The sequence below is a fragment of the Aquarana catesbeiana genome, linkage group LG04, assembly GCF_042186555.1.
Source record: "Aquarana catesbeiana isolate 2022-GZ linkage group LG04, ASM4218655v1, whole genome shotgun sequence".
In the NCBI taxonomy this organism is placed as follows: Eukaryota; Metazoa; Chordata; class Amphibia; order Anura; family Ranidae; genus Aquarana; species Aquarana catesbeiana.
Window position 1 is genome coordinate 398874821 of NC_133327.1, and position 13215 is coordinate 398888035.

A 13215-nucleotide genomic window follows, 5' to 3' on the forward strand; every position below is an offset into this window, starting at 1 on the left:
GCTGAGAATGTGCCAGTCCAGATAGCTGTGTAAAGAGACTAGCTCAAGCAGTGTGTAAGGAAACCAGGACTGAAGAAGAAAAATCTTGAAGTCAGCAAAAACTTTTTTTCTTAGTAGAGAAAAGGCATCCTCTAGGTCTCTAAACAAAGGGCCAGTTTACTGTTCTTTGGACTTTATAGGGTCCGGAGTGTGGCTAGTGGGAGTAGAAAAAATCCTCTCATCAGTGGGGGGTAAACTATGCCCCATCTTTAGTATTAAGGGGAGGAATGGTGCCCTATTCTTGGTGTCAGTGAGAGAAATAGTGCCCCAAGGGCCAGATAAAGGCTAGCAAATGACCACAGTTCCACTGTTGGGCACTAATTCGCAGCACTGGTGGTCTCTGTGTGGGACTGATGTCCCTCTTACATAAGGCAGTAATTGGCATTATTCTTTTCTCCTTACGCTGGCAGCGTGAGGGATAAGATCAAAAGCTGATGACCAGCTTATTTTTAGATCATGTGATCAGCTGTCATTGGCTGACAGCTGATCATGTGGTAAAGGACGCCAAGTAGCGCGGGTGTCAAGTAGATCTATAGATATATATATATATCTATAGATAGATATATCTTTTTTTTTCTGTCTGTAATAAATCTAAAGCCTCGTACACACGATCCGATAGTTGGCAGGGGATTGTCTGTTGACAGACTGTTGTCCTAAAATCTGACCGTTAGTACGCTCTTTCTGACAATTGTCCAACTTTCGGCCAACAAATGTTGGATGGCAGGCTAGTAAATTTTTGGCGGACAATGGTCTGTTGTCTGATTTTCGTGTAGTCAGTACGCAAGTCCGTCACACAAAAGTTGAAAGTACAAACATGCATGCTCGGAATCAATGCTCACCAAACATAAGGTTAGCAGAAGGAGCCCAAAGGGTGGCGCTCAAAAGCTGAAATTCCACGTAGTACGTCACTACATTCGTGTTTGTTGGCCGACAGTTGTGTGCCGTTAGTATGCAAGACAAGATCCAGGCACACTCCCTTTGGACAAAAAATTAGACGCTCGGTTGAGTCTTACTTCAATTTTGACATTTTCACTAAAAGATTTCAAGCCTGCCCACCATGACAAGGTAGACTCTTTTAGGGCAGGATCTACGCTAAATTACACTACGCTGACCTACTTGATGCTGGTCATCGTTTCCTTAGTGTTGAATACCTGTTTGAATTTGGCCCCTTGGGAAGGGTTGTAGAGGACACTGCTATGGGGGTGACCCTGCCCATAACCGCTGCATCCCCGCTGAGCAGGAAGATGACAGGTCCATCGCTGCACACTGTGCAGCGATGGACCTGTCAGAGCGCCGCTCTCCCCTATGGGGGATCGGATGATGACAGACCGTGTCCGTCGTCACCCGATCCGATAACGGATGGAAAAGTAGGGTTTTCCTCCGTTATACTTTTCGGATCAGAGTGGGTCGGATGTCAGCGGACATGTCACCGCTGACATCCGACGCTCCATAGGGATACATGTATGTCCGTTTTTCATCCGAAAACAGAAGGATGAAAAACGGACATACGGACTCCCCATGTGAAAGAGCCCTAATAGGGTAAATGCTGTGATATATTGTCACTGCATGCAGTCAGTAATATAATTATCCTTAAGATGAGATTACCTTCACTATCAAAACGGCCAGTACAGCGTCCTGGTGTGTTCGCAATTATGGACAATTGCTTCACCTATCTAAAGCCCCCCACCTGATTGGCAAAATTTTCAGCCAATCAGGAGCGGACAATGAGCGGCCCGTGCGCCTGCGCACTAGCCTCCGCAAGCGCCTACAACACCCATAGTGCTTTGTGTCCCTTAAAAGCATAGGAGGATGACAATCGTCCAACACACACAATCCAAGGCGTGGCTGGGGATGGCGAATGGTGTTGGGGCAGAAGAAGTGGGCGGGGAATAGGGGGGCGATGACGGGCCAAGAGGCGGGCTGGCCAGAGAAGAGGCCAGCCCTTGGGTGTCCATACAGTCACCGGCTGTGATAGGAGACAAACCCATCACAAAGAAGGGGCTGGCGGTCAAGCGGGATGCAAGGCATGCAGGGAACCAAAGAGATGAATAGGCTGGGAAGCACTGGGAGGGCGAGATTGAATTTGGGAACCAATGGGCATGCTCCAAAGCCAAGTGGTCCAATCAGCCATACATTTGTGGGGTGATAGAGTACACAACGCTGCAATGCAATACAATGGATGAAATTGAGCAAGAACATTATATTACATAAAGAAAAAACAAACAAACATACATTTCTAACCACCTTGAGTTATATTAAATCCAAAATATTAAAGAAAAATAATAGAAATTTAATGAAATTAATGTAAAAGGGAGTCAATCATACTTAGACAATTGAAAAAGGGAAATTCTTGAAAAGCCAATAAGTACATAATCCATTAAACAGGAATTACGGTGGCGGGAAGGGCATTAGCACATGTGTTAAGCCTATGAGATCGAAAAGGCTAATAGAGCAACAACAATCATGGCGGAAAAGTGAAGAGAGATGGAAAGAAGGGAGAGGACCAGACACAAGAGCCAGATAGGCCATAGGGCCCATTAAATTCTTGAAATGATTTGATAATAGAATAATATTAAATATCCTTACAGAAAGGATTTCTGTATAGGTTATAGCCGTTCCCTACTTAAACGAGCCTTTAGCAGAGTGGTTAAGTTGAACAGATGGGATCTTATCCACTCCAAACATCCTCCTAAATCCAATCAATCAGTTCGAGTTATAACTCAATTTTCTCAACAACATATGCAAACTAGAGCCATTCTTAAAAAATATTGGCCCTTGTTGACGGCGGATTCCTCCGTCAACAAGTATGTCAAAGCTTACCCTGAGATCACCTAACGACGGGCCCCCTCTATAAGGGACCAATTAGTTATGACTCACTATACACCTAAACAATCTGTTAAGGCCTCTAACACTGGTACTTTTTCTTGTGGACGCTGTGATATCTGCCCCTTTATTTTGAACTCTAAAACAATAAGTCTCCCCAATGGACAAATTCAGTCCACAAAACATCGTATTACCTGTAACACTATTGGAATGGTTTATCTGGCCCTGTGCGTCTGTGGATGTTTCTACGTCGGTAAGACGAAACGTCCGTTTTTCAGACGCATCAGGGACCATATCATGCCACTCCATAAACGATTGGCCACCACAGCTTTAAATAGACATATTGTTACACAACATAACTGTGATCCTAATGTGGTACAATTTGCAGCGCTCGAGCATGTGCCTACACATGTCCGAGGTGGCAGCATTGACATCGCCCTTTTGCGACTAGATACTAGGTGGATACATTGCTTAGATGCCACCAAATATCCTGGTTTGAATGAATACATCAGCTTTAAATCCTTTCTGTAAGGATATTTAATATTATTCTATTATCAAATCATTTCAAGAATGTAATGGGCCCTATGGCCTATCTGGCTCTTGTGTCTGGTCCTCTCCCTTCTTTCCATCTCTTTTCACTTTTCCGCCATGATTGTTGTTGCTCTATTAGCCTTTTCGATCTCATAGGCTTAACACATGTGCTATTGCCCTTCCCATCACCGTAATTCCTGTTTAATGGATTATTATTTTTCTTTAATATTTTGGATTTAATATAACTCAAGGTGGTTAGAAATGTATGTTTGTTTATTTTTTCTTTATAACTCTATAATGTTCTTGCTCAATTTCATCCATTGTATTGCATTGCAGCATTGTGTACTCTATCGCCCCACAAATGCATGGCTGATTGAACCACTTGGCTTTGGAGCATGCTCATTGGTTCCCTATTCGATCTCGCCCTCCCAGTGCTTCCCAGCCTGTTCATTTCCCCTTTTTTTATTAATTGAGCTATTTATCCTTATATATGTATACTTCCACAGCTACTTTCCAAGGTTTTTTATCAAGCCCCCTGTAGTCACACTAAGGCAGTGAGGAGGTGACCCTCACTTTGGAGGTATCCTGTCCGGCCCTTTGGGGTTCAGTGGGTATGTAGCAATGATCCTTGATTGATGTTATTTCCACCTTTGCTGGGACCTACTGGTTGGGCGATGTTGTATTTGTATAGTCTCCGTGCACCTTTGTCGGTAATCTGCACAACGCTGCCTTTTAGTACATTCAGTGTATTTTGTTATACTAATTTGAAATTTTCTTTTATAGAATTACAACCTAATATATCCCCTGAGGAAGCCAATGTATTGGCAAAACTAGTGGGGATTATCTGTTCAATTCCTCCATCCACTGGTTGTAATATACCTGCCTATGCTCCATTGTGTAACTTATAACTGTGTATGAAATGTACTTGCTCTTTTAAGTGATTTTTGTAATAAATTGAATTTTTTATATTTATTTTGTTGTACTTTCTGGAACCACAATAATCCCATCATTCCATTCCCTGTTTCTATCTATACTTTACTGGGATGAGGTGCCCTATCTAATCCAAGACACACATACCACCAACCCCCCCCCCCCCCCCTTCTTTCTTATCAACAGCTATGGGTCAGCAGAGAAACCTCCAGACACGTGGCGTGGCCAAGCAAGTTGCCCTCTACACACACTAAATAACATCTTTCCAACATCACCCTGGACATCAGTCAGCCTTCTCACTTTCCAGATTTCTTTACTAAGTTGCACAGTACTATTATGATGGATTTCTAAAGCAACAGTTTGTGCAGCACTTTAAAAGGAGACAGTACATTTACAATACAATTCAAGATGACTCAATACAATTTACTGATCCTCTAGTGCAGATGGATGCACATACAGTACCTCACAAACGTGAGTACACCCCTTACATTTTTGTAAATATTTTATTATATCTTTTCATGTGACAACACTGAAGAACTGACACTTTGCTACAATGTAAAGTAGTGAGTGTGCAGTTTGTATAACAGTGTACATTTGCTGTCTCCTCAAAATACCTCAACACACAGCCATTAATGTAAACCGCTGGCAACAAAAGTGAGTACACCCCTAAGGCAAAATGTCCAAATTGGGCCCAATTAGCCATTTTCCCTCCCCGGTGTCATGTGACTCATGACATCACGGAGCTGGTGGATGTTGGAGACCTTCCTTGCGCTCCTCCACCTTCCGTTTGAAGATGCCCCACAGATGCTCAATAGGGTTTACACAATATTTTTTACTTTTTGCTATAATAAATATCCCAATTTTTTTTTAAAAAAAAACAAATTTTTTCCTTAGTTTCGGCCGATATGTATTCCTCTACATATTTTTGGTAAAAAAAATCGCAATAAGCGTATATTGATTGGTTTGCACAAAAGTTATAGCGTCTACAAAATACGAGATAGATTTATGACGTTTTTAAAAAAAATTATTTATTTATTTTTTTTTAACAGCGATCGCAATTTTTTTCGTGACTGCGACATTATGGCGGACACATCGGACATTTTTTACACATTTTTGGGACCATTCACATTTATACAGCGATCAATGCTATAAAATTGCATTGATTACTGTGTAAATGTGACAGGCAGTGAAGGGGTTAACCACTAGGGGGACACAAGGGGTTAAATGTTTCCTAAGGGAGTGTTTCTAACTGTAGGGGGCGGGGACATACAAGGGGAGGAGACCAATCAGTGTTCCTCTGTACTAGGAACACAGATCACTCTCCTCTCACCTGACAGGACATGGATCTGTGTGTTTACACACACAGATCCCTGGTCCGGCCTGGTTAACGGGCAATCGCGTGTGCCCGGCGGACATCGCGGCCGCCGGGCACACGCACCGGGTCCCTAGCAATGCGGCGGGCGCGCGCGCCCCCTAGATGGCCGGGAATCCCAGGCCGTCATATGACATCCACCCAGGATGGGAGATCCCATCTGTGGACGTCATATGTCTATGGCTGGGTAGGGAAGTGGTTAAACAACTGTATGGTCTTGCCCACCGTGCTGCAGCTCAGTTTCAGGGTCTTGGCAATCTTCTTATAGCCTAGGCCATCTTTATGTAGAGTAACAGTTCTTTTTTTCCTGTCTTTAGAGAGTTCTTTGCCACAAGGTGCCATGTTGAACTTCTAGTGACCAGTATGAGAGAGTGAGAGAGAACATCAAATTTAACCCACCTGCTCCCCATTCACACCTGAGACCTTGTAACACTAACGAGTCACATGACACCGGGGAGTGAAAATGGCTAATTGGGCCCAATTTGGACATTTTCACTTAGAAGTGTACTCACTTTTGTTGCCAGCAGTTTAGATATTAATGGCTGTGTGTTGCATTATTTTGAGGGGACAGAAAATGTACACTGTTATACAAGCTGTACACTCACTACTTTACATTGTAGCAAAGTGTCATTTCTTCAGTGTTGTCATATTTACAAAAATATGAGGGGTGTACTCACTTTTGTGAGATACTGTGTGTATATATATATATATATATATATATATATATTTTTTTTTTTTTTTCGATATTAAATCCATAATAAATCTAATGCTCTGTACACACGACCGGTTTTGCCGTCAGAATAAACTCTGAAGGTTTTTTCCGACAGAATTCCGCTCAAGCTGTCTTGCATACACACGGTCACACCAAATTCCGACCGCCAAGAACGCGGTGACGTACAACACATACGATGGCACCCTTTGGGCTCCTTCTGCTAATCAGCATACAGACAAGCGTTTTTTCCGATAGTAATTTGTTCTGTCGGAAAAATATAGAACATGTTCTCTAAGTCTGTCTGAATTTTCAACGGAAAAGGTCAGATGGGGAATACCCATGGTCGGAATATACGATGAAAAAGCTTCCATCAGATTTTTCTAAAGGAAATTCCGACCGTGTGTACGCGGCATTAGAGTCTTTTAGTTGAATCAAATGGTCAAAAGTGAAACTGTCTAGAGAATTGGATTCTTTCTTCTGTTTTGTCATTTTTAACCAAAAGATTCCAAGCCTGCCCACCACGACAAAGTAGACTCTTTTAGGGCAGGATCTACACTAAACTACACTACGCTAACCTACTTGATGCTAGTCATCGCTTCTCTAGTGTTGGATACCTGTTTGAATTAGGCCCCATCCTACAACCTGCCTTCTTGCTTTACAGACTTGTATACCAACATCTACATAAGAGCTACTCTTTTTTTTTTTACACAAAATGGACATCAATTTTGGAATGGCTGATACTGTTACAATATGGCGGATGATGTGGTGGTCAGCAATGATCATCTGTAATTTCCCTACACATTTTACACTTCTTTGATCATTGTTGAGCACTCTTTCAAAGAAATCCACCCACATTAGCCTGGAATAACACAGGTGAAGTGTACATGCTGGGGGAGTCCTCAAGATGTGTCTATTACCTGATTAGATCTGTAGAGACACTAGGACTATTGCCACCTATCTTCCACACATATTCTTACCTATTGATCCTCTAATGCAGATGGATGCACATACATTTATCTCTTACAAGCCTACCAGTTAAAAGGTAGTGTCCTTTCCTGTCTTCACACAAACCTAGACAGGTAAGTTTACACAGAGATCGGAGACATGTTCCCACCAGGAATGAAAAGGCATAGTACTGTCTTTAAAGCGGTGCCACCCCCCCCCCCCCCCCAACAAAACAATTTAAGTCAGCAGCTACAAATACTATAGCTGATGACTTTTAATATTAGGACACTTACCTGTCCAAAGTTCCCGATATGTCAGCATCCCAGACGATTTTCGGATCGGCTGTTGGGTGCTGCCGCTGCCATTCCTGGTAAGGTAAACCAGCAGTGAAGCCTTTCCGCTTCACAGATAGTTTCCTACTGCGCATGCGCAAAGCTCTTTCTAATTGGCCCGGCTGCAGAGGAAGGAGGAGGGGGCCGAACTCTAGTGGGGCAGAGCTGTGACGCCATTTACGGAAAGGTTCCAAATGTGGCACTGGAAGGGGGGAGGAGACAGATATGCAAAACTTCCACTTTTGAGTGGAACTCTGCTTTAAACAACAATGAAGCTTCACAAAAGCTCACACTCTAACTAAATATGAAATAAGATGAACTCAGTGCTTCTTATCTGGCCCAACTGGTGACGTCCAGCCCGGGGTGGGTTCCAGGTGCAACCCAACATCCAGCTGCAGGGCTGGTGCAAGTATTTTTGTGTACAAAGGCGAAGGTGCATTTTGGTGCCCCCTCCACGGCACCCCCCTCCCCTCCAGCGGACAGAAGCTCTCTGATTGAAGGACTGTCTAAATGAGCCCGTTCATCAGAATTTGCAGAGTCCCCCCTCTCTCATGAAAGGGGAACTCTACTGAAAGGGGCTCTGGGCACCATGATTTAAGGGGGAACACTAGCAACTCTGGATTCTGTGGAATCTGTTTACATCCGACCGCCTATGAGGACATGGGCCAGTCATCCGTCTGCTATGTCAGCAGGGGATCAGAGGACAGATCCCCCGCTGAGCAAAGCCTGCCCTGTGTGAAAGGGGCTTTACTGTTGATGTCTCCTTTGCTCTGTTCCCATGGAGCTTCTTTAACTGTCCCCATATCTCTTTTTACCTTGCTCTTTTTATATGTCCCCTTCTCTGTCTCTATCTATTCTCAATGTGTTCACCTCTAGAGGGTCCCCATGTAAGTGAAGCCTTTGTTCACTCACCAAGATGTATACACTCCAAGCTAACCTATAGATCACAGAAATCTTCTCAACCTGAAAGATACAAAAAAAAAAAAAATACTACCAACATGCATACCATCTTTAACCACTTCAGCCCCGGAATGATTTGCCCCTTAAATGATCAAGCCCTTTTTTGCGATACAGCACTGCATCGCTTTGACTGACAATTGCGCCGTCATGCGACATTGTACCCAAACAAAATTTATGTCTTTTTTTCCCCCACAAATAGAGCTTTCTTTTGGTTGTATTTGGTCACCTCTGCTTTTTTATTTTTTGTGCTATAAACAAAAAAAGGCCAGCAATTTTGAAAAACAAAACAATATTTTTTACTTTGTTATAAAACAGATCCAATAAAAAAGGTACAAAATCTAATATCTTCATCAATTTAGGCCAATATGTATTCTGCTACATATTTTTGGTAAAAAAAATCCCAATAAGTGTATATTGATTGGTTTGCGTAATTGTTGTTGCATTTTTATACTATGGGATATTTTTATGGATTTTTAAAATTTTTTTTTTAATAGTAATGACGGTGATCAGCAACTTATAGCGGGACTGCAATATTGCGGCGGACAAATCAGACACTAAGCAACACTTTTTTGGGGACCAGTGACACCAATACAGTGATTAGTGTTAAAAAATATGCACTGTCACTGTACTAATGAAACTAGCAGGGAAGGGGTTAACAACAGGGGCGATCAAAGGGTTAGTGTCCCTAGGGAGTGCTTTCTAACTGTGTGTGTGGGGGGGTGCTTTAAAGGTAAGCTCCACCCAAAAGGGGGAGCTCCACTTGTCTGCCTCTTCCCCCTCCCACATTTGGCACCTATCATGGGGGAGGGCGGGTACCTGTTTTTGACAGGCACCTGTCCCCACTTCCGGGAGACCTGGCTGCAGTGAGGTCCCCTGAAAGTTCGCCCCCCCTCCTCCTTCCTTAACCGCTGGGTCAGTTAGAAAGGGCAGCGCGCTTCACGCATGCGCAGTAGGGAGCCGACATTGCTGAAATCCAGGACAGGTAAGTGTTTTAATGTTAAAAGTCAGAAGCTACAGTATTTTTAGCTGCTGACTTTTTAATTGTATGGGGGGGGGGCGAATCTCCGATTTAACTGTGGGAAGATTGATTGCTTAGCAGAAACACAGAATCTCTATCTTGCCTTGTCACAGACCAGCGATCTGCCTTGTTTACATAGGCAGATCGCTGTTCTGCCTCTGTCGGAACGATTGGCGGGTCCCGGTGGACATTAGGTCCGCCAGAACCCGCTGATTGGCTCCCGCTGTATCCAACCAGGAGCAGGTCGCCGGCGGCACGTGTGTGTGCCGCAGACCCAGAAGCACGAGATCACGTACAAGTACGTGATTTTGCACAGAAGATCTGCTGCCCCGCAGTATATGTACGTGGGACGGTCAGCAACCGGGTATGGTAGGCGCAGACAAAGCAATCAAAGCATATTTTATAAGTACAAGGAAGCCTGGGTTTTGTTTAACCACGCCCCTTAAGCACCCCCCACTAGTAAGACTTTGGTCACACCCACATTTTGCATAGCGCACCTTCCCTCCAGTGTCCCTCATTTTGAAATTCAACATTTGAAAAGCCTAATGCCCTGTACACACAATAGGATTTTCCGACAACAAAACTGTGGATTTTTTTCTGAAGGATGTTGGCTCAAACTTATCTTGCATACACACGGTCACACAAATGTTGAAATAAAAATTTGGGAGTGGGTCACACAAATGTTGTTGGAAATTCCGAACGTCAAGAACGCGGTGATGTACAACACGTATGACGAGCCGAGAAAAATGAAGTTCAATAGCCAGTGTGGCTCTTCTGCTTGATTCCGAGCATGCGTGGATTTTTGTGCGTCGGAATTGTGTAAACACGCTCGGAATTTCCGACAACAAGTTTTGCTGTCGGAAAATTTGAGAACCTGCTCTCAAACATTTGTTGGCGGAAATTCCGCCAACAAATGTTCTATGGGGCATACACATGATTGGACTTTCCAACAACAAGCTCACATCCAACATTTGTTGTCAAAAAATCCTATCGTGTGTACAGGGCATAAAGGTTTAGCGCTGAGCAGTTGCGGGGTCTACCAACATGGCCTTCGCCAACCTTCCTACTGCTAGCGTCTATCTTCCTTCAAAATGTAACATCCAAACAGCATCACAGTCAGTATACTATATTTATTTATATACGCTCACTTTATTGCTAAAATTACTGTGCAATTCAAGACGTAGCTGGGTGTAGTAAGATGTCTGCTGCCGTCTTCTGACTGCAGGTGTTCTGTCAGATTAGCAAACCTGGTAGCAGTGGAACCAGGGTTGCCACCTCATTCCTTTAAACCCAAACACATTTGAATTACACAGGTTCTGAGGCTAATTTAATGCCGATAAGGCACCAAGTGACTTTAATTACTGCCTTAATCAGCCACAGAACCTGTGTAATTAATATGTGTTCGGTTTTAAAGGGATGAGGTGACAACCCTAGGTGGAACACATGGGCAGCTGACAGAACGTCACTTCCGTTATATTATCTGACTGGTTCGCTATTCTTATAGAACAGCGGCTTCAAAGGCTCCAGTCGTTACTGCTCCGCTGTTTACATTATTATTATTTTTATTAAATCTGTTTTTTCATAATTCGGAGAAGGTTAGCAGTCTCACTACCCATGCCTCATTACTAAAGCTTAGTCCTGAGTGTGTGTCACTCTACAGAAGCATCTCCTCCCTCACAGGAAGTGACTGCTGCCTGGCAACCAGCACTGTGTCCTAGGCTGCTGCAACACACACCAACATTGGAGCTGCTGCTGCTGTCTGCTGGTAGTATACTGCTCCTCATAACCAAAAAGGACATCTCCTTTTAGCCAGGGAATTAGGAAATGTGATTCGTTTTCACCTAAACGGCACTGCACACATATTGAAGTCTACTACTTTTACCAATATAAACAGCTCGAGAGGATTACATTGTAATATGTAACATGAACAGCAGAGGGCAGCATTACCACAGCTAACACCTACAGACAAGGGGGCTGACATAGGGAATATGTCTGTGAAGTGGAAAGAATTAGCTGTATTAGGTATGTGATTGTGCGTTTATTAGGTTTTTACAAAGTGTTGTCATTGCTTACAGAGAATGGATTCTCCTACGTTTACCATGGAAGCCCAGTATATTAAGAATCTGCAGCAACAAGTCTATTTCCTTGAAATGGAGACCAGCTTTCTATATCCTTTTCTGTTCAGTTGATGAAGTTATGTAAGGTAAAAGGGCAGCCAAAGTAAACCGGTCGTGAGAGAAATGCAAGAGCTGCAATGTTGGTCTACTTATAAAAATGATAGTTGCCATATTTCTGAAAGCAGAGGCCCTGGATAATAAAATGTTGGCGGTTGCAATTTTTTTTTTGCAGGATATTTACGCAGCCATTTATCAAACACAAATTTTCAGGAATTTTTTTTATTTATCACAGGTACTTTATAGCCTTTCACCGGTATCGGTGGAGATACTGAGCAGTTGCACGAGTAAGGATGAGCTCCGGCATGTTCGCACACACTCCACGTGTAGAGCCCACCAGGAAGTCGGCACGGCGCTGCGCCAATCACAGGCAATGAGACATTTTCCCGATGTGCGGCTGCAGAGATCGGGAAATGTCTCACTGCCTGCGATTAGCACAGGTAATGGAGTGGAGTGTGCGAACACGCCCGAGCTCATCCTTATGCACGAGTACTTCTGCAAATGCGCCGATACCTAAAACCAATACCTTTTTCATGCGGTGGGCTCAAATTGCACTGCAAAGAATTGCATAAGATTTGAACAGGAATGCAGTGCGATTCTTATCCAAATTACATGCGGTTTTACCCCACCCCTTGTCATAGTGACTTCAGCCTGGGTTCACGCTGACACAGTGCAGGAAACCGCATGTGATTCAGACAGGAATTGCACTGCATTCCTGTTCAAATCTTATGCGATTCTTTGCTGTGCAATCACACAGCACGAAAAAAAAAATAGGTATTGTGAGTACTTGATGCCTAGCAGTGTTAATTTAGTCGACTAAAATATTTCCGTCTACTAAAATACGTCTAAAACTAAAATGGCATTTTAGTCAAAAGACTATGACTAAAACTAAATTGAAATTAGACGTAAAAATGAACACTGCACTACCACATAAGAATATGTAGGGGCATCTACTAAGCTTTTTCTTCTTTCTTTTTTTTTTTTTCTTAATATTTAATGTTGGTAATATTTTCAGATAATATGTGCAATGGCATTACAGCCAATAGAGTTTTTTTTAAATATTTTCAAGTTGTACTTCTTCTTGCCATAAAGCAATATTTTTGTTTGTTTATGAAACGTGGTTTTATTTATAAAGACAAAATATATCACAATGGCTAAATCTGTGTCTGTACTGCATGTTCAAACCTTAAAACCATAAATAATAAACATTTTATCAGATTTTTACTCCTGGAGTATATAATGTTTGGAAATTCTAAAGAAATAATGCACTCAAATTTAACTAAACCTAAAATGTACTGGCTATTTTAGTTGACTAAAATGTACTGGCGATTTTAGTTGACTAAAATGTACAGGCGATTTTAGTCGACTAAAATACAGCT

The 13215-nt window shown here is 42.8% G+C and overlaps 1 protein-coding gene across 1 annotated transcript in view; it reads left to right on the top strand.

The window, feature by feature from the left end:
* Nucleotides 1-11294: 11294 nt before the first annotated feature.
* LOC141141527 (uncharacterized) overlaps nucleotides 11295-13215 on the top strand; it is a 97096-nt gene continuing 95175 nt past the window's right edge. Inside the window, exons 1-2 of the mRNA XM_073629130.1 lie at nucleotides 11295-11427; nucleotides 11738-11829. Coding sequence (XP_073485231.1) covers nucleotides 11741-11829 — 89 coding nt within the window. The 5' untranslated portion in view covers nucleotides 11295-11427; nucleotides 11738-11740. The remainder of the gene's footprint in view (nucleotides 11428-11737; nucleotides 11830-13215) is intronic.